Genomic DNA, 20,164 nt, shown 5'->3' with positions numbered 1-20,164 from the left:
TCAATTGGCAACATGATTGGGTATAAAAAGAGCCTCTCAGAGTGGCAGTGTCTCTCAGAAATCAAGATGGGCAGAGGATCACCAATTCCCCCAATGCTGCGGCGAAAAATAGTGGAGCAATATCAGAAAGGAGTTTCTCAGAGAAAAAATTTAGTTTGAAGTTATCATCTACAGTGCATAATATCATCCAAAGATTTAGAGAATCTGGAACAATCTCTGTGCGTAAGGGTCAAGGCCGGAAAACCATACTGGATGCCCGTGATCTTCGGGCCCTCAGACGGCACTGCATCACATACAGGAATGATACTGTAATGGAAATCACAACATGAGCTCAGGAATACTTCCAGAAAACATTGTCGGTGAACACAATCCACCGTGCCATTCGCAGTTGCCGGGTAAAACTCTATAGGTCAAAAAAGAAGCCGTATCTAAACAGGATCTAGAAGCGCAGGTGTGTTCTCTAGGCCAAGGATAATTTAAAATGGACTGTGGCAAAGTGGAAAAGTGTTCTGTGGTCAGACGAATCAAAATTTGAAGTTCATATTGGAAAAATGGGATGCCATGTCATCCGGACTAAAGAGGACAAGGACAACCCAAGTTGTTATCAGTTCAGAAGCCTGCATCTCTGATGATATGGGGTTGCATGAGTGCGTGTGGCATGGGCAGCCTACACATCTGGAAAGGCACCATCAATGCTGACAGTTATATCCAAGTTCTAGAACAACATATGCTCCCATCCAGACGTCGTCTCTTTCAGGGAAGACCTTGCATTTTCCAATATGACAATGCCAGACCACATACTGCATCAATTACAATGTCATGGCTGCGTAGAAGAAGGACCCGGGTACTGAAATGGCCAGCCTGCAGTCCAGATCTTTCACCCATAGAAAACATTTGGCGCATCATAAAGAGGAAGGTGCGACAAAGAAGACCTAAGACAGTTGAGCAACTAGAAGCCTGTATTAGACAAGAATGGGACAACATTCCTATTCATAAACTTGAGCACCTTGTCTCCTCAGTCCCCAGACGTTTGCAGTCTGTTATAAAAAGAAGAGGGAATGCCACACAGCGGTAAACATGGCCTTGTCCCAATGTGTTGATGCCAAGAAATTTAAAATCTACTTATTTTTCCCTTAAAGTGATACATTTTCTCAGTTTAAACATTTGATATGCCATCTGTGTTGTATCATTGCATTCTGTTTTTATTCACAATTGTACAGTGTCCCAACGTTTTTGGAATAGGATTTGTAAAACAAATAAAATAAAAGGGTTCATCTCTTGATTTTGGCACATCAAAATACTGCCAGATTCTTGAAATCGCCTTGAAAATGCAGCGGTGTTAAATGTTGCCCATTCCATCCAGTCTAGACTGCATCAGACTATACTTCCTACAGTAGATCACAATCAGGTAGCAATCTATAACACTAACATCAATGTCACTTTAATAAAAAGGTAGCTAGCCGAAATCACGTTATCACCACAATAACCTGTTTAAATGGTCCAATCAAACCTCTGTTTTAAAGTAACAAGGGACACTTTTGCTACAGCCACCCACCATGGATCACTGCAGTATAACTTGGTGAGCAATGAGGGGCGGGGGTGCATCCTGTGGTGTGTCATAAATAGCCATTTGGTTAACACTACCCAGAGATCCTTATCAAAGATGTTTCAAAAACGCTCTGCCCTGACACAAACAGCTTGCTTCATGAAATTGTAAATGTCCTGCCTCAGAATTCTAGAACAGCAATCTGCCTGTCAGCATGTTCTCTCTGCAACAGCTACTTTTGATCAGCTGTGTACATTTAAGAAGCTGACTGGCTGGAGGCAGCTGCTAATTCGTGAAAACTCATGTTTGCTTTGCCGGTCCACAAAACATCATGGCTATGCATTGCGGTTTTGTTTGGGTCTTTGCATGCTGCGATGTGACTGCACCTTCCACAATACCAATGCCCACTGAGGCCCAGCATGTCCAGAGCTGCAGAGACAGGGGGACGTTCAATTAATCAAACCCTAATAAGACATACCAACATTCAATCCTGAAGCCCTGATGGAGCAGATTTGCGTTCCTAGTGGCTACGCCTGTAGGTTTGTTTGGCCTTTCTTAATTAACCACCACCAGGGCCCATGCACATATACTGTGAAATGTCAAATAAGCATTTCAATGCACATGTCTGGCATTAACCATAAACAATAGCCATGTATCTTTTGATAATCTTGGGGTGATTTGGTCATTCGTGTGACTGTCACTTATTATACTATTAAAATCAAAGTTCAGGACATGAAATAAAAGGAAAATAACTAAACAAGCTAGCCAACGACCTAGTCTCGATGCCCAAAGTAACAGATCATACAGGACAAGACACTGTGTGTACATGTTGTCCGCCCTTCAATGAGCTATGCTGATGTGATACTTACACCACCACATCAAATGGAAGTAGACAAGTGTATTTATATATTATGCACATTTATTTTTCAAAAACCGTAGTAGGCCCTAAGCCGATTAAGACAATGCCTATCACGCTGGGAATTTCTCACAACTAAACTTTGATGGATTGCTCCTCTTTCGGGCAGCAGTGTCTGAGAAAGAGATCTAGTGGTGCATTAGTGTTACAACTGGAAGCAACTGCATTGTATGTTGGACAGCAGCACAGACGGCTGGTTGGATAACTTGAAGCTGGTAATCTGGATTCTATAAGAGTCCCTAGCATTTGGTGAGCAATTTTTGAAGTCTAGGAGAGGATTTTTGTCTTAAATTAACCAAGGATTAGTTCAACATACACGGCCTATGTCTGGGGCGCTACTTGGCGGCATCGAATGCACTGATACATAACGTCTCTGATGTTATCATGTGGATTCAGGTCTGGGGAACGTGAGGCCAATCAATGCCTTCGTTATCCAGGAACATCCTACACACTCTGGCCATGAGGCTGGGCACTGTCCAGTACCAAGGGGAACCCAGGGCCCACTGCACCAGCGTAAGGTCTGATGATGGGTCTTCATCCCAGTACCTAACAGCAGTCAGGGTACGGTTGGCTAGCAGGTGAAGGTCTGTGTGACACTCCAAAGATATGCCTCCCACAGCATCACTGAACCACCCCCAAACCGGTCATGCTGGATGATGTTGCAGGCAGCGTAACGTTCACCATGGCATCTCCGGACTCTTTCACATCTGTCATGTGCTCAGTGTGAACCTGCTCCCATCTGTGATGAGAACGGAGCCCCAATGGCGTACCTGCCAATTCTGGTGTTCTATGGCTAATGCCAATCGAGCTGCACGTGCTGGGCTGTAAGCACAGGTCCCACTAGAGGATGTCGGGCCCTCATGCCACCCTCATGGAGTCTGTTTTTGACGTTTGGTCAGAAACATGCCAGCAGTAGCCTGCTGGAGGTCATTTTGTAGGGCTCTGGCAGCACTCCTCCTGTTCCTCTTCACACAAAGGAGCAGATACCGGTCCTGCTGCTGGGTTGATGCCCTTCTACGGCCCTGTCCAGCTCTCCTTGTGTAATGGCCCATCGCTTGTATCTCTTCCATGCTCTTTTGACTGTACTGGGAAACACAGCAAACCTTGCGACAGCATGTATGGATGTGCCATCCTGGAGGAGCTGGACTACCTGTGCCACCTGAATGGGCCTCATGCTACCAGTAGAGACAAAGACACACGCAGAAACTAGAGAAGAATCAGTCAGAAAGGATAAGGAGAGAGCAATTGTCTGTGGCCACCACCTGCAAAACCATTCCCTTTAACAGATGCCACAGGACTGATAGGCAGCTCAGGAAAACACCCATCTGGGTCTTATGAGTCATTCTCCAAAGTGAACTCCACCCTATTCTTATTGCAATTTTAAACTTTTTAAACATCCCAGAACTGTTTCATGGCCACACATTTTTCTTGCTCAGCCAATATTGGATTCTTGGCACTGCTATTGCTGTAGCTACTAAGAGCAAGAGCAAGAGCAGTAGGCTAAAGGTTGCCCAGTTTTTCATATTAAAGCTGTCTGTACAACTGGTAACAAATTCAGTTCATTGAATAAGGTCTCACACTTCAGTGCATGTCAGAGCAAAAACCAAGCCATGCAGTACACGTAACTCTCCAAAGACCTCAGAGATCTAATTGTGTTGAGGCATAGATATGGAAAAGGATAGAGGGAAAAAAATTCTAAAGCATTGAAAGTCCCTAGGAGCACAGTGGGCTCCATCATTGTGAAATATAAGTTTGGAAAAAACAACACTGTACCAAGAGCTGGCCATCCAGCAAAACACAGTAACCAGGCACGAGCAGCCTGTGTCAGGGTGGGGATCAAGATCACAGAGGCCATTAACTGGTATAGGGTCTCTACACAGATGGGAGAACATGCCAGAAGTACAACCATCTCTGCAGTACTCCATCAATCAGAACTTCATCGTAGAGTGGCTAGACAGGAGCCACCCCTGAGTAAGAAATGTGACATGCCCCCTGGAGTTGCCAAATAGCACTTAAAGGACTGAGGGAAGACCAAAACCAAACTATTAGTTCTGTATGCCAAGCGCAACATCTGGTGAAAACAGGGTATTGCTCATCACCTGGCTAATACCATCTATGGTGAAGCATAGCAGCGGATGCATCATGCTATGGGGGTGGTACAGTGTTAACAACCCATTTCAGAGACTTGAAAAGACACAAATGACTGGGTGAAGGAATCAAGGAGGTGCTTCATCCAAAGTAGCCTGGTAATCCTAAAATAAGTGAACTGTGATTTCAAGTTATTGCAATATTGGTGTAAGATATTACGCTGATGAACAAAAAATGTATACTTAGATTTAACCTTTATTTGAGGACTTTGTAGCAGAGAACGTAGCTCTAAGAGGTACTGTTAAGTATGTGTGTTGCCTGGAACCACCATTCATACTCCCACACTAAGCTATTTAATCGGAGGTATTATTAGATGCAGTCACCCACCACCATTCAAGCTTTCTGCAGCTCCATTGAATATTCTGATTCTTTTTTTTGTAGGTCATCACACTAACAAGGACTGCTGACGTTGTTTTCGGTCCCCTTGTTGCCAAGCAACACATTTATGAAGAAAAAAGCATAGTTATTACAATTCTGCAAGGATGAGATTTAGGTAATCAGAAGCCATTATTACCAACAGACTCAGAGAATGAGCATTTATTGACTGAGTATAACAACTGTCCAAATCGTGGTGTTTGCCCAACCAACAAAATATCTGCAGTTCAAGAACTGGGGCAACATTTTATATTTTCAGTTGAATTGCACTCTTTTAGCCATAACCGTGTGAAATAAGTTATGGTTTGTTTCCATTTGACTGTAGGCTGTCTCCATCTTCACTCCATTCTGACTCCAAACTCTCCCTGTCTTTGCTTTGCTCTCCATCAGAGACCATTCTGACTCCAAACTCTCCCTGTCTTTGCTTTGCTCTCCATCAGAGACCATTCTGACTCCAAACTCTCCCTGTCTTTGCTTTGCTCTCCATCAGAGTAAATTCTGACTCCAAACTCTCCCTGTCTTTGCTTTGCTCTCCATCAGAGTAAATTCTGACTCCAAACTCCCCCTGTCTTTTCTTTGCGCTCCATCCGAGTGCATTCAGTAGACCTAGAACCCAGAACATATAACCAACCCTCTAACTGGCTCACAGAAGCCCTGTGTACGTGCACGTCTGTCTCTCTCACACAGTGAAGTTGTGTGTGGGTGTCTACCAGGCATGGTGAAGTCCTGAGTGTAGATGATTTCATCCTCTGGGTTGTAGAAGTCATCTTCATTCTCCTCGCTGTAACCATGCAGGTCCTCCAGGTAGGGCACCACGGTCATGCTGCGCCACACATCCCGGCTCTCTGCGCTGGCCGGGATGGGCACTGGGGGCTCTGTTGGTGGGTGTTTTTTACGTACCCAGCTGGGGAAAGGGACATAAAAGTAGCCCATTAAACAAAATGATGATGCATCTGAACACTGGATACTCTGGACCGAAGCTCCAACTTCAGAAAATGATCAGAAATGATTATTTTAGCATCCAAGGAAAAGCCTGCATTTACACGGGATAATATGCCATAAGGCAGTTTTTCATGCTTAAATCTGTAGTTTGATGAAAACTGCATGCGACGTCAGTGCTCAAGTACCCCAAAACAAATTGCCGTGACTCATAGTAAGTTGCAGCTGAGTTTAATCTACCAAGGCAAAGGAAGAAATTGTATTATTAGTTAAGACCTTATCTAAAATATGATTGGGATTAGTCAGTTGGCTCCAAAAAGGGATGAATGGGTTGGCTAGCCCTATCCAAATGGGATGAGTGGGTTGGCTAGCCCTATCCAAATGGGATGAGTGGGTTGGCTAGCCCTATCCAAATGGGATGAGTGGGTTGGCTAGCCCTATCCAAATGGGATGAGTGGGTTGGCTAGCCCTATCCAAATGGGATGAGTGGGTTGGCTAGCCCTATCCAAATGGGATGAGTGGGTTGGCTAGCCCTATCCAAATGGGATGAGTGGGTTGGCTAGCCCTATCCAAATGGGATGAGTGGGTTGGCTAGCCCTATCCAAATGGGATGAGTGGGTTGGCTAGCCCTATCCAAATGGGATGAGTGGGTTGGCTAGCCCTATCCAAATGGGATGAGTGGGTTGGCTAGCCCTATCCAAATGGGATGAGTGGGTTGGCTAGCCCTATCCAAATGGGATGAGTGGGTTGGCTAGCCCTATCCAAATGGGATGAATGGGTTGGCTAGCCCTATCCAAATGGGATGAATGGGTTGGCTAGCCCTATCCAAAAGCTTTAACATGAAAACCATTACCATATGTTTCTGCAACAACCATGAATGGAGTATGGAAAGTGTTTTAGAGTGTGTGCGTGCGTGTGTGTGTGTGTGTGTGTGTGTGTGTAACCATGGAGTTACCATGGAAACATCTCATCACAGGCAGTTCATCACTGCTCGCTCCTGCCTCCCGTTTTCTGTCAGGCACACGCAAGGGCTGCACGATACATCGTTTCAGCATCGACATTGCGATGTACGCATCAGCAATAATCACATCGCAGAAAGTGCGATTTAGTAAGGTAAACATATCAGTTTATAATATTTTTTTCTAATGGACAACCAGCATTATATCTGTCGGATATAAGGTAATTTACTCAGATTAATTGGTTATTGGATACACAGTTTATTATTATTATTATTTTGAACACAGTTCGTTGCTGCACTTAGTTGACATGTGCAGGCTCTGTATGCGCGTGACAAAATGATGAGCGAGGAACAGGCAAAAAAGACTGAGATTGAGAATTTGGTTTGTTAAAGAAATGCACCATCAATTACATGGAAATATTTCGGCTACAGACAGGATGATGTTGACCAAAAACCGGTACTTTGTCGAGAGTGCCTTGCAATTGTTGCCACAACACGACCAATTTGTTTGATCATTTAAGGCGGCACCACAAATCTTCATAGGAGGAGTGCAAAGCATCTAAATGCCTTCCAAAGCAAAAATCTATTTCGGATGCCTTTCCCAGTATTACACCATACGAGAAAGGTTCCAAGCGGCAGAGAGAAATCACACATTCAATAACATTTCACGTCGCCAAAGACATGACATGGTTACCAAAGAGGGTTTTAAAAACATGATCCGGTCGCTTGACAAGTGGTATGTAATGCCATCACTCAACTATTTTTCTCAAGTTGCCATCTCAGAGCTGTATGAGAAATGCAAAGCACAAGTTGAAAAAGAGCTGTCACAAGTGGAATATTATACAGCAACAATGGACTTGTGGTCCTGCCGGACAACGGAGCCCTACATAAGTCTGACCGTACACTTTATTAATGAGGACTTCCACCTGAAAAGTCGCAATTTGCAAACAGGAGCATTTTCCCAGAGGATCATACAAGTAAGAACATCGCAACAGGGATGAGAGAAGCTTTAGCTGATTGGGGCCTAGATGAGAGTCGTCTAGTCTGTATTACACAGAAAATGCCCCGAACATGGTGAAGTGCTTTGGCCACAGACTGCATCTTTCAGTTGGTAAGTTATGCCCAATTGCACATTCTGTTGCTATTGCTAGACTATTACTGTTACATATTATTACCTAGCAACCTGTTCTGAAATATAACAATTTCAGTTTTCAGTTGAATTACAGTCACTGCTGTAGGTACACCACTTACACAAGTACTCAAAGAAGGATAAACGACCAGGCTGCATGTCAGTAGAACATAAACGAAACAGAACGTTCTAGCTTGAGACATGGAGGGTTGGTTATTAGAGAACCGTATAGCTCGAGACGTGGAGGGTTGGTTATTAGAGAACCATATAGCTTGAGACGTGGAGGGTTGGTTATTAGAGAACCATATAGCTTGAGACGTGGAGGGTTGGTTATTAGAAAACCATATAGCTTGAGACGTGGAGGGTTGGTTATTAGAGAACCATATAGCTTGAGACGTGGAGGGTTGGTTATTAGAGAACCGAATAGCTTAAGAGGCAGGTTGTTCCATAAGTAATAATATTACAACAGACAATGCTGCGAACATGGTGAAGTACTTTAGGCCACAGACTGCATCTTTCAGTTGGTAAGTTATGCCCAATTGTGCATTCTGTTGCTATTGCTAGACTATTACTGTTACATATTATTACCTAGCAACCTGTTCTGAAATATAACATGTTCATGAGTTTCGTACATTTTAATTGTAGAGGATGGGGCTGGGGAAGAATGAAGGATACATACTGTTATTTTCAATATCCGTGTAACCGTGTAACTTAAGACGCAGGTTGTTTCATTAGTAATAATAATAATACTTCCCCTCAGTCTGTCCCTGGTGTAGAAGCAGCAGAACCAGACTAGCCTGAATTACATATCAGTCACATAACTAAATACTTGGAATGTACCATTAATTTTCAGTCACTTACTTGTGTTGCCTTATATGCTGTATCGAAAACCTCTTGACAGGATCATATTCAAGCATTCCTGGAAGAGAAGGAAAAAACAGGATGAGACACATTAAAGATTTTAGTAAATACTCAAAATATCACTATCATCGGGCAGGATTAGGGTTGAAACCCGCCCATTTCTACAGTATGCTCACTTAGGTCATATATATATTTCTAATAAAAAACTGCTACAACAAATTTCTATTGTATAGACCATATGTTACTTGTGGATAAACCATGAAAACACCCCAACATACTTATTGAAAAAAGCACCAATAAAACAAATCATGAATATATTAGAAGCACCAATAAACAGATTATTATATAAAGCACTACAGACACAAGTGTCAAACTACAAATGAGGACAATGCAGAAACAAAAGACCTTAAAAGGCTAAATATAGAGCAAACTCTATAATCACACAATAACTGACCTAATGTAATAAAAAGAATGACTAATGTTTTATCCGTGACATAGCTATGGAGAGCATACATCTTCACTACAGAAATAATTCCACTTCCAAAGGTCTGGGCGAGGAACGTCATCCATTATGAGTGTATAGTATACATAGACATCCTGAAGGACACCTTCTGTGCCAGACTGGGAACTTATTTTAGGGAAAGTAATTGGCAGAATGGCTTGCAGACCTCGACTGTTACCTACCACACACAGACACAAAACACACACGACTAACCTTGTAGGAACACAAAATCAAAAATTCCATGTTCCCTAAACCTAACTTTAACCTACAAAAAACCTAACCTTTATACCTAAACAAAATTTAGCCCTACTGGCTAACCCTTATTGAAAGTTTGACCCAAAACCTAACCCCTAAGTAAGAAATTGAAGTTTTTCCCTAGTGGGGATCTCCCCAGATGTTTTACTTAGCTTCTGCTGATTATTAGAACCCAGAAGTTAAAACAGGCACACATCAATATCTTCCTATCGTGATTAAGCAATAACATACAATGGTGATTGCCCTCGCGAGATTCGAACTCAGGCCGCCCACGTGAAAGGCTGTGTCATTAACCACGATGCCAAAAGCTGTACATTTGCTGGGTGTGGATATTAGGGTTGCACGATACTGGAAATAACTGACATTGTGATATTTTGTTTTTCTGCAATATATATAGCTATACGAAAAAATACAGGATGTCTTCACCAGATTACTTGAAAAGCTCTATTGGAGAATAATTAATTATTCTAGAATGATCGGGGTGATTTGATAGGGAACTGCATCTTCATGGAAAAGAAAATTTTAAAAATGAAACTGAAAATGACTTTACCTTTTGACTTATTTTGGGTAGTTTAATTTATTATATTAATTAATACACGGTTTAATTCACCGTGGTTCTATGGTAGTCATGTAATACTCAATCAATTCAGGCGAAAGTCAGTGATCTAACATGTTATGATATTAATAATGCATGTTGCTTCCCCTAAAATAAAGGGGCTCATTTGTGAATGAAGAGGGGTGGTGTCTATAAGGGATCCAGGAAATTACAGGAGGCCTTATCTCAGTACTCCAATCAGGTTAAAACAAGGCATTCTCTACAGGGGAAATGTCATTATCACAATAGGGAATTAATGTGAATGACTAAATCAAATCAAAAAGTCATTTAACATTTTATTACATTGCAAATTAAATGACAAACCTCCTTTTTGAAAATAGAAACATATCTTTTCATTTAAACCCTTTGATAAATGAAACAAAGCAGCTATACACCAATCCTGAGTGGTTTACAAAAACAAAAGTAATTTGTAATAATAAAAGCAAAACCAAACTAATAAATAACAATGAATTTAAGATTAATAAACACAGAACTATTGTATTTCACAAACTTTTGTTTTTACAATAAACTTTTCTTAGCAACAGTGCCAAAAGAAAAGTGTTGATCATCATGGCTAGACAAATGGATTAAATCAAACTTTTCAACTGTATAAAATCTGCTTTCTTTCTAAACAGAGTATCTAGTAAAATAAAAATAAAATTCTCACAACTGTAGAATAATATAGTAAATCAAAATTCTATTCAAATAAAATTAACTTGACTTTAAGCATGTATACATTGCCCAAGAATACTAGTCTATCCACCATTACAGGCTTGAGACATGACCGTTGGCGACCGTTGAATGAAAAGCCTCTCTGAGGGGGAACTTGTAGTGGGAATGGATAGATACTTGCAGGCAAGCTTGGCGAGATGTGGAAAGCTTACTCTGTGTTTTCCACCATGCAAGTGGATCTTCCTCTTTGTCTATGGAAGGTGTTAGCAGGTAGTTGTTTAATTCTGCTTCCACAGCATCCTTGTGGGTCAGAGAGGAATCACCCCTTGCTGCAGCTCTGCTCTGTTTAAAGAAACTTCCCAAGGACTTCAGTGCAACTTCAGTGCTGCTGCTTGACGTCTCCTCCTGGCATTCCATCATTTCTGATGCCACTCTGGCCTTGACATGGGGCTTGTTGTCTTCACTGATGAAGTCCATCTTGAACCGGGGGTCCAAACAAGAAGCCACATCTAGCAGCTCCTGAGTAGCTTCATCGCTATATTTCTCATGATGTAATGCAACATCTCAGTTTTCAAGGTCTTGGTCAAGTCTTTGTCTCCCTCTTGTATTAGCAGCATTGAAGTGTTGAAGGGGTGAAGAACTGGCTTCACATGAGACACTAACAGTCTTCTCCTGAGAGTGCATCTGTGAAGTCCAGCAGTGGGCCCAGTGACTTACTGACAGATTCCAGGACATCCATATCTTGCCAGGTTAGAATTGGATGCAGTGTTTTCCTGTCCTCAGACAGGACCTGAGTTATAGCCTTCTGCTGCTCTAGTATCCTGCTGATCATCTTTTGTCTGGAACCCCGTCTTGTCATTCTGATATGAGGCAATGTGAAGGTAGATTGAGCTCCTTCTGGGCTCTTTCAAGAGCACTTCTGGCCTTCCAGCTGTGAGAGAAGTGACCCACCAGCTTCTTGCAACACCTGCAGCGCGGTCAATGCGTCCATCCTTTTTCACTGCATTTTCTAAGGGAAAAAACAAAGACAAAATAAAGTACTTATTATTATGCACATTTAATACATTTACTTTAATGATTTATAGAAATAAATTGCTCATAAAACTGTTTATAAATGATTACACAATTAATGCCCCAAAATATAGGGGCATGTAATGCCATTGTTTGTTATTGTAAACAAATGCAACATTTAAATATAAAAAAGATAGCAGAGATATATAGATATGAAACACTAATGCCATAGGATATCAGCCCTGGCATTCAGAGCTTTGGCTATCAACCTGACAGTCTGTATCCTTCATTCTTCCCCAGCCCCATCCTCTACAATAAACATATATGAAACTTATGAAAAATTTCATATTTCAGAACAGGTTGCTAAGTAATAATATGTAACAGTAATAGTTTAGCAATAGCAACAGTAGTAAAACAGAATGCGCAATTGGGCATAACTTACCAAGATGCAGTCTGTGGCCAAAGACCTGCAATCTGGTCCACTTGTTCAGGTGCAGCCTTCACCATGTTAGCGGCATTGTCTGTTGTAATACAGACTAGACGACTCTCATCTAGGCCCCAATCAGCTAAAGCTTCTCTCATCCCTGTTGTGATGTTCTCACTTGTACGACCCTCTGGGAAAAATGCAGTTTGCAAACAGCGACTTTTCAGGTGGAAGTCCTCATTAATAAAGTGTACGGTCAGACTTATGTAGGGCTCCATTGTCCGGCTGGACCACAAGTCCATTGTTGCTGCATAATATTCCGATTGTCTCAGCTCTGTTTCAACTTGTCTTGCATTTCTCTGGGATGTCAACTTGAGAAAAATAGTTGTGTGATGGCATTACAAAATGGCATTTGAAATAGATTTTTGCTTTGGAAGGCATTGAGATGCTTTAAACTCGTCATATGAAGATTTGTGGTGCCGCCTTAAATGATCTATCAAATTGGTCGTGTTGTGGAAACAATTGCAAGGCACTCTCTACAAAGTACCTGTTTTTGGTCAACATCATCCTGCCTGTAGCTGAAATATTTCCATGTAATTGACGATGCATTTCTTTTTGCAACCAAATTCTCCATTTGTCTTTTTTGCCTGTTCCTCGCTCATCCTTACGTCACGGGCAAGCAGAGCCTGCTTGTCCACCACGTGCAGCAATGATCTGTGTTCAAAATAATAATAATACTGTGTATCCAATAACCCAGTAGAAAATTACGTTATATCAGACAGATATAATGCTAGTTTCAAATGTAAAAAAAATATATATATATATTGTAGACTGATATGTTTACCTTACTAAATCGCACGTTCTGCAATGTGACTATCGTGGATGCGTACATCGCAATGTCGATGCTGAAACGATATACCATGCAACCCTAGTCTGTATATATGAATATATCGTTAGATACCAATAACCACTATGTTAAACTGAGTAACGTTTCTTATTAAGTTTACCTCCACCACAAATAGTATCTATGAACTGTATGAATTTTCCCACTGGCCATTTTAAAAACGTATTAGCCATTTGTGAATGACATTGATACAGTAACTACTATATCAATATAGGTGACGATAACTGACTTTTTCGTCAAGTGAAAAGACGAGAGAATCGTGTAGTCTGCAAAGTGTTCATCTTTCCTGAACAAATCCTAATATCCACCAGAATTGTTTTATTTTAGGCTTCCTATGATGTAGCTACTGAAGGTAGTGGCCAGCAAATCCTCAGGCATAACGTGTTTTGATGTTGACGGGAGTCAAATCTCTAACAACTACACTATTTAACAAGGGGTAGTCAGCCAGTCACTCAGTCAGTCAGTAAGAGACATTCGCTCTTCTAGGCCGGCTCCCCTTACGCGGTCTGGCAAAATGAGGAAAATGCAAAACCACCCATAGAATTTCTTCAAGACAAAAGATACAAAGATACAAATTCTACAAAGCTTACAACTCATATCCACCAATCCCACTAAAGAAAGGCAGTCACAGCTCTTCAACATTGTTGAGCATGAGCATTTTGAGGCATTTCAAAGGGTTTATTTTAGAGAGGAAATAGGACATTTTTTGGCTGTGGGGCCGATCTCAATCCAACAGTGCGGACCGCCGGACCACCCCGGGCGCCCCCGCCCCCCCCCCCATCCCAAGTCCAACAATAAATTACATCATAAGCCAATTTTTTAGGCCTGAAAGACAACACACTTTTTTGTATGTCGTTTCCCAATAATTGCACATCTCTCCCTTTAACTGGTCACTGCTACTAAGGTATTTGTAATGAAAAGACACATATCTGTATTCCCAGTCTTGCAGTTTTGAAAGGTTTTGAGTTCACAGTATTACTATCAACCTATAAGCTACAGCAGTGGGATAATGTCTGTTTTGATTAGATAATAGCTGGGAGATTGCAGGGTCTAAAATGTGAATTTTGTTTTTAACTGTTTTCGGTGGAACGCAGTTCTTTCAGAACTGTTTGGCAAGCCACTCATTAGTGCGCTCTTAGCGGCTTGAGCTTTACCTAATATAGACCCCTAATATAGATCAAGCTTTGCTCTGACTTCAAAGAAATGTGACTGCGAAAACAATTCGTCTCATTTGCAAGATTTGAGTGGGTCTTACTGGAAGCCTATGAACTGTGCCGACAAGGCATTTCTGCATCTGAGTAAAAAAACTTTCCGACACTACATTGCCATTAACTTAACAGCTTAACCCCAGCAACAGCAATCTGATGCCATTTACTGAATCAACTGTGCCTTTCTAGTTGTTTTTATGACAAAGGGGAATACTACTCTATGCACACACAAGTGTGTTATATGCTCACTACCCATTTCTACATAGGTCAACGTGGTGATGTGTATTCTCCATTGTCTACCACGAGCACCACTGCCCTAACGCTAATTCTTAGTACACGTACCTAGACAAAGGAGACGTTACTGAGGTGAAAAACCTCATTGCATACAAACATTTTTAGATTATTTGTAGATAATTTAATTTCGGCAAGCATACATTTCCTGATGAAAATCTCCTTTTTACATTAGAATTTTCACCAAGGCCAAATCTTATTGTCTGTCACCGTATCCACACAAGCAGTTAGACATTTAAATGCACAGCTTCAAGCAGTAGAGCTAGCTCGTTGACTCTCTTGTACAGTACTGCTGAGGTTAGATGAATATATATATCCTTCCTTTGTGGAGACCTGTTTAACAGTCCAAGGCAGTACCAAAAATCAGTGAGGAAAAAACGAAACAGTGTGAAGGGTTGTTCAAAGGAATGTGAATAGAGGGTGGGTTACAGGCTCCAGTGCTGAGGACACCGGACTGACTCAGTGTCATGGCGCCATCTACTGGGGCAGCATAGAAAACCCCCAAAGTCATCTCTCTGGGTATTCCAGTGATCTCCCTACAATACAGACAGCGGTGTGCATGTTTTTGTCCCAGCCCAACAACAATCCCGGGGGACAACGACAAAGATTTCTTGTTTTCTAATTGGGGACTCTTTTTATTTTTAAAAGCTCCCCAATGCATCTGTAACTCCCAGGTAGAAAGAAAAATCGGAATTGTTCTGACCCTTTAGGACCAAGACGGGACAACTCTAAATCAGACAATGAGCAGACTCATGGAACGAGGGCATACTCTATGACGGAATCAGATCGTCGTAATAAGGGACTACATAGCAGTGAGCTAAATCAACCACTAAGTCAGTACCATCATCATGGTCATCCTCACCTTGCAGCAGGTCTGACAGGGCGGGCCCACACTCCTCTGGAACACTGTAATCTCCTTTCCCAATGTTCTCAAATAGCTTATAGATGTTGTCCCCTTCAAACGGATATAGACTCGTCGTAATGTTGTATCTATGGCAGGAAAGGGACACAGCTGAAACAGCACTCAGTTTGAATCTAGATGTATAACAACCGCTCATAACTAAATCGTTCATAGACCACGCAAGGTGTTGAGGTGAAAACAGACAGGATGACGGCTCACTGCAGTGGCCACGGTCCTTACTCACAGTGTGACACCTGCAGACCAGATGTCCACTTTGAACCCTGAAAAGGTGTCCAGGCCGTTGGCGATTTCAGGGGGCTGGAACGCCGGTGAGCCCTGACTTGTACGACACGTGTCGTCCTCCGCAAATGGGTGCAGAGCCTGGTGGTGTGGGTTGGGGGGGTGGGTGTAGTAGTTGACAGAGCGAGACAGAGGTGGGGACGGGGGAGAGATGGAGAGGTGGGGAGGAAGTGACAGGAGGTGAGAGAGAAGTGACATGGCAACCAGTATGAAAGGGAGGAATGTAGCAACAATCAAAAAGGTGTCAACAGTAAAATATACAGTTCTGATAACCAACAGCTGCACAATGCTTTTAAAATACACACTTCTTCCAGTGTAAAATGCCTACATCATTCACAGCATAAAAATCCCAATAAGACCTTTTTATAATCATTACATTGATTGAATGTTTGAAAAAAAGTCATCCGGAGCTACATGGGAATAATTTACAGAAGTAGCATGAAATGAATCTATGGAACCTGCCGTCTACGATATTATCTTATGTCAGATGGTGTAACAGTGTATGGAAACATTTCCAGGAGTCTATCTAAACTAATTCAGTTTAAAAAAAGTTTCACACAATTCTCCAGAAGGTAGTCCAGGAGAAAAGGCGGTTCGACCTCTCACCTCTGCCACACCCAGGTCAGAGATCTTAAGTGCCCCGTCGGTAGTCAGCAGCAGATTCCCTGGTTTAATGTCTTTATGAACGATTCCCTGGCTGTGCAAATATTCAAGGCCATCTAACAGCTGTAAAAAGTACCTGGGAAGAGAGAGATGGTAAGGAGCATTAACAGGGGGTTAACAATCAAAATCCCACAAGACAATGCGTTACAATAACTCTATGGTGAATCCTGCACACAGCATTTCAGCAAGTGTCGCTAAAAATCATTCTTTAAGCACTGATCCATAGGTCTATCTGCAGAGGTCACCTAACAGCTGGGGATTTTCACATTGACCAGGTATTCCTGTAATGAAAAGCTCTGCAGTCCTGCTGAGTCCTGGGCCTAAGCTTATTTTGGGAGTAGACTGCACAGGACCTCAGAGTAATGAAATAAGAGAGGGGGAGAGAGCGAGCCAGAGAAACACAGGGGGAAAGAAGAACAGCTGAGAGAGACAAACGTACCCGTGAGCTTGAAATACTGGAAACCTTTTCTCTGGGACGCTGTCCAGCATTTCTTGCATCCCACATACACAATACTCCATCACCATATACGTAAGACCGCCAGTCAAGGGAACACAAACACTTGTGGGCAATGAGAAACACATGCATGCAACTAATTGTCACATTCAACAGCCATTAAAATACAACAGAAAATGGGAATCAATTGTGGCAGTTGTTCTATTTGTTCAGGTGAGTATTCACCAGGGCTTTCAAGCAAGTAGCAATGTGACTTGAAAGTACAAAATGCACACAAAAAATGTATATCATTTGATGTCATCGATAACCTATGATATTATCTTATAAAGAAGACATGTAGGTAGGTACGTACGTTAGGGGACAGGACAAGGCCTAGAGATAGGACAAAGCGAGTTAGAGAGAAAGAGGGATGAGGAGTGTGTGCGTGCGCGAAGTCAGGCCTGGGGATGACGCAGTGTAAGCTGTCTGCGTCAGGAGTCTTTCCAGTGCTGCAGGGCAGACAGGCGCATGCACACATATGCACACAAACAGCAGCAGAAAGGATATATTTTCTGCTTCTCTTCGTTGTACAACACATCCACCAGATGGATCACATTTTTGTGCTGGAGTCTCCGTAGAAGCTGGATTTCTCTGAAACACAAACAAAAGGTTACAGTCAACCCCTCATCTTCACTCAATTTAAAGATGTCAATTCGTGATTATGGTGTTGTGCTGATGCAGCTGTCAGTAGGCTCGGGAGAGTCAAAAATGCTGATGCAGCTGTCAGTAGGCTCGGGAGAGTCAAAAATCAGGACATGTCCTCTGAAGCATACCCCGCCAATCGGTTCACATTTTTTGGTTAACCAGGAATAAAGGTCGGAACCAAAAGGTCCTATAGCTACCAACAACAATTCATGGCTGGCAGACGCCCAAGATGCTAAAGACAGACATGGCAAGGCAACTGATACACGGGGGAGCCCCTTAAAAGAAATGTCAATGTACATATAAATATATAAAAAAGAGGAATTGAAGCAGCAAGCTCATCACGCAAGCAGCGAAGTGGTCTGAAAGAAGGAGAGCTCTCAGTACCACTGTGACATAACCAACAGGAGACTCCACATTCAGCAGTAGCCTGCCTGCTATTAATAAATACAGTGACTAGTACAGTTTGATGATGTCTGAATTGACACAGTGCCACAGTACATACATTGATGGTTGCTATTCGTGTAACATCAAAACCAATTAAAAAGACTCAATAAATAAAATGTATTTATAAAGCCCTTTTTACAACAGCAGTTGTCACAAAGTGCTTTACAGAGACACCCGGCCTTAAACCCCAAGGAGCAAACAATAGTAGTGTTGGATTTCAGTGGCTAGGAAAAACTCCCTAAGAAAGTTACGTACTCCCTAAGAAAGTTACGTAGTTACGACTGAAGTTACATACATTAGTTTACAGCTTGTTACAAACCCACAAACTATATAAACATCTAAGAATACGAACTAGACTACTCCCAATATGTAATAGATCTGAAACAAACAGTGAGTGTCAAGCATAGTTATTTACACAGAATTTACAAAACTATGCCCAGTGGGGAAAAAAACATTAAAAAAATCCATATTCAACTAAAACCTTAACTGATTGTATTGCCCTCAGATCTCAAGTGTTCGCCAGATGTGGTTCAAGCATTGTTGTGGACTTACAATGTCACATTTGTGTTTTACAAATGTGTGACTGGAGAGCAAGCCCTGTTCTTCTGCCTTTTCATACACAATACACAAACATTTGATGGAACAACTAAAACCAAACAATTCCTGCACCAAAGATTTTTAAAGTATATAAGAAAATAAATCTAAATTGTACTGTGCAACACTACACTGCGCAATGAGAGAAAGGGAGTGTGCCCATCCCGGTGGCAACCCCAGGCAATGATAGCAGGAAGTGTCTGGCAGACAGGAATGTTTAGCGCGTGTGAATGGGGAAAAAGGGAGTGCGAGACAGAAGGGGAGCTAGTGCAGTACTATGGCATCCAGGACCAGCCCTTATAAGGCCGGGGATGGTTCTCACAGGCTCAAACAACACAGAAAAAGGCCCACCTACACAGACATGAACAGGCATAATACAAACACGTACTGGAACTCTCTCCATTACAACAATGAGAAACTCAGGAATGCACAGAAAGCACAGGTAGCACGATGTTACTAGACCAAGCTTTGTTTTGATAAATCGTGGGTGCGAGTATAACACAAAAATCAGTGGTTGTGGTGTGGGGCAGCACTATGGGGCCAGTTGGTCTGGAGGCTAGTCTATCAACCTTACCTCATAGCCTCAATGTACCTACCAGGACCACGTTTAGATGACCCATTCTTACATTGACCAAACTGTCCAACATAGAAAATCTAATCTGTAGGATTCCAATGCAAAACAATGTCCCCTGCAGGATATGCTTGTTCAACACTGTACCAAGAAAAATATGTACTGGAAAATGAGTCCAAAATCCTGGATCATTGACAGTATTTACTGGTACGTAATACAGCTCAACTTGTAAATAAGGCTATAGCCTGGGACGTTGCCTGTGATGTGAAATGGGTAGAAGCTGTGAAATACACATTTGTTTAAAGGGTCACCTGGCTCACAGACGGGAGCCAGTCCTAGTTCAAAAAAGGCAATAACTTCCCCGGGGTGCGATGCACACCCAGAATGCCAAGCCAAGTCCCTCATTTTAATTTTGCATCAGCCGTCAGCAATAAAACAGTAAGTGCATAGGTGAACATGAAGCAACAGGGCCAACTCATTTGATTACAGCTGAGGAGAAAGGATGACCCACAGTCTATAACGACAATCCCAGTGTGTCACAATGTCTCACAATGACTTGCAAACACCTCCACAAAACCTTGGAATCAAGGTTCACTTCTATCCAGGTTGTAGTGCAGTGTATTGAGAAGAGTGGCAGTGTACTCAATGAAGAGAAGCATCTGGCCCCACCAAGTCTCCAGCAGACCGTTGGTGATGTTAATCAGGTGCCCTGCTAACATCTGCTTCTCTGAAGAGCTGGAACACCAGGTGTGGCCCATCAGCCCCCACCCTCCAGAGCTCACCTGGAGAGGTGTGTAACCGAGTAAACTGGAATGTAGC

At 42.3% G+C, this 20,164-nt stretch overlaps 1 protein-coding gene across 2 annotated transcripts in view; it reads right to left on the bottom strand.

The window, feature by feature from the left end:
* The window catches only part of stk11 (serine/threonine kinase 11), a 30,448-nt gene that overhangs the window by 2,416 nt on the left and 7,868 nt on the right, over window positions 1–20,164 (bottom strand). For both annotated transcript variants that reach the window (XM_010887886.4, XM_010887895.4), the window contains exons 3-9: window positions 17,599–17,682; window positions 17,038–17,127; window positions 16,542–16,674; window positions 15,880–16,016; window positions 15,597–15,724; window positions 8,873–8,930; window positions 5,696–5,889 (exon numbers count right to left, since the gene is read on the bottom strand). In XM_010887886.4, coding sequence (XP_010886188.1) covers window positions 5,696–5,889; window positions 8,873–8,930; window positions 15,597–15,724; window positions 15,880–16,016; window positions 16,542–16,674; window positions 17,038–17,127; window positions 17,599–17,682 — 824 coding nt within the window. The remainder of the gene's footprint in view (window positions 1–5,695; window positions 5,890–8,872; window positions 8,931–15,596; window positions 15,725–15,879; window positions 16,017–16,541; window positions 16,675–17,037; window positions 17,128–17,598; window positions 17,683–20,164) is intronic.

Source organism: Esox lucius, chromosome 3 (assembly GCF_011004845.1).
Source record: "Esox lucius isolate fEsoLuc1 chromosome 3, fEsoLuc1.pri, whole genome shotgun sequence".
Taxonomy (NCBI): Eukaryota; Metazoa; Chordata; class Actinopteri; order Esociformes; family Esocidae; genus Esox; species Esox lucius.
Note: the sequence above shows the minus strand (reverse complement) of the source record. Positions and strands in the feature narration are given on the sequence as shown.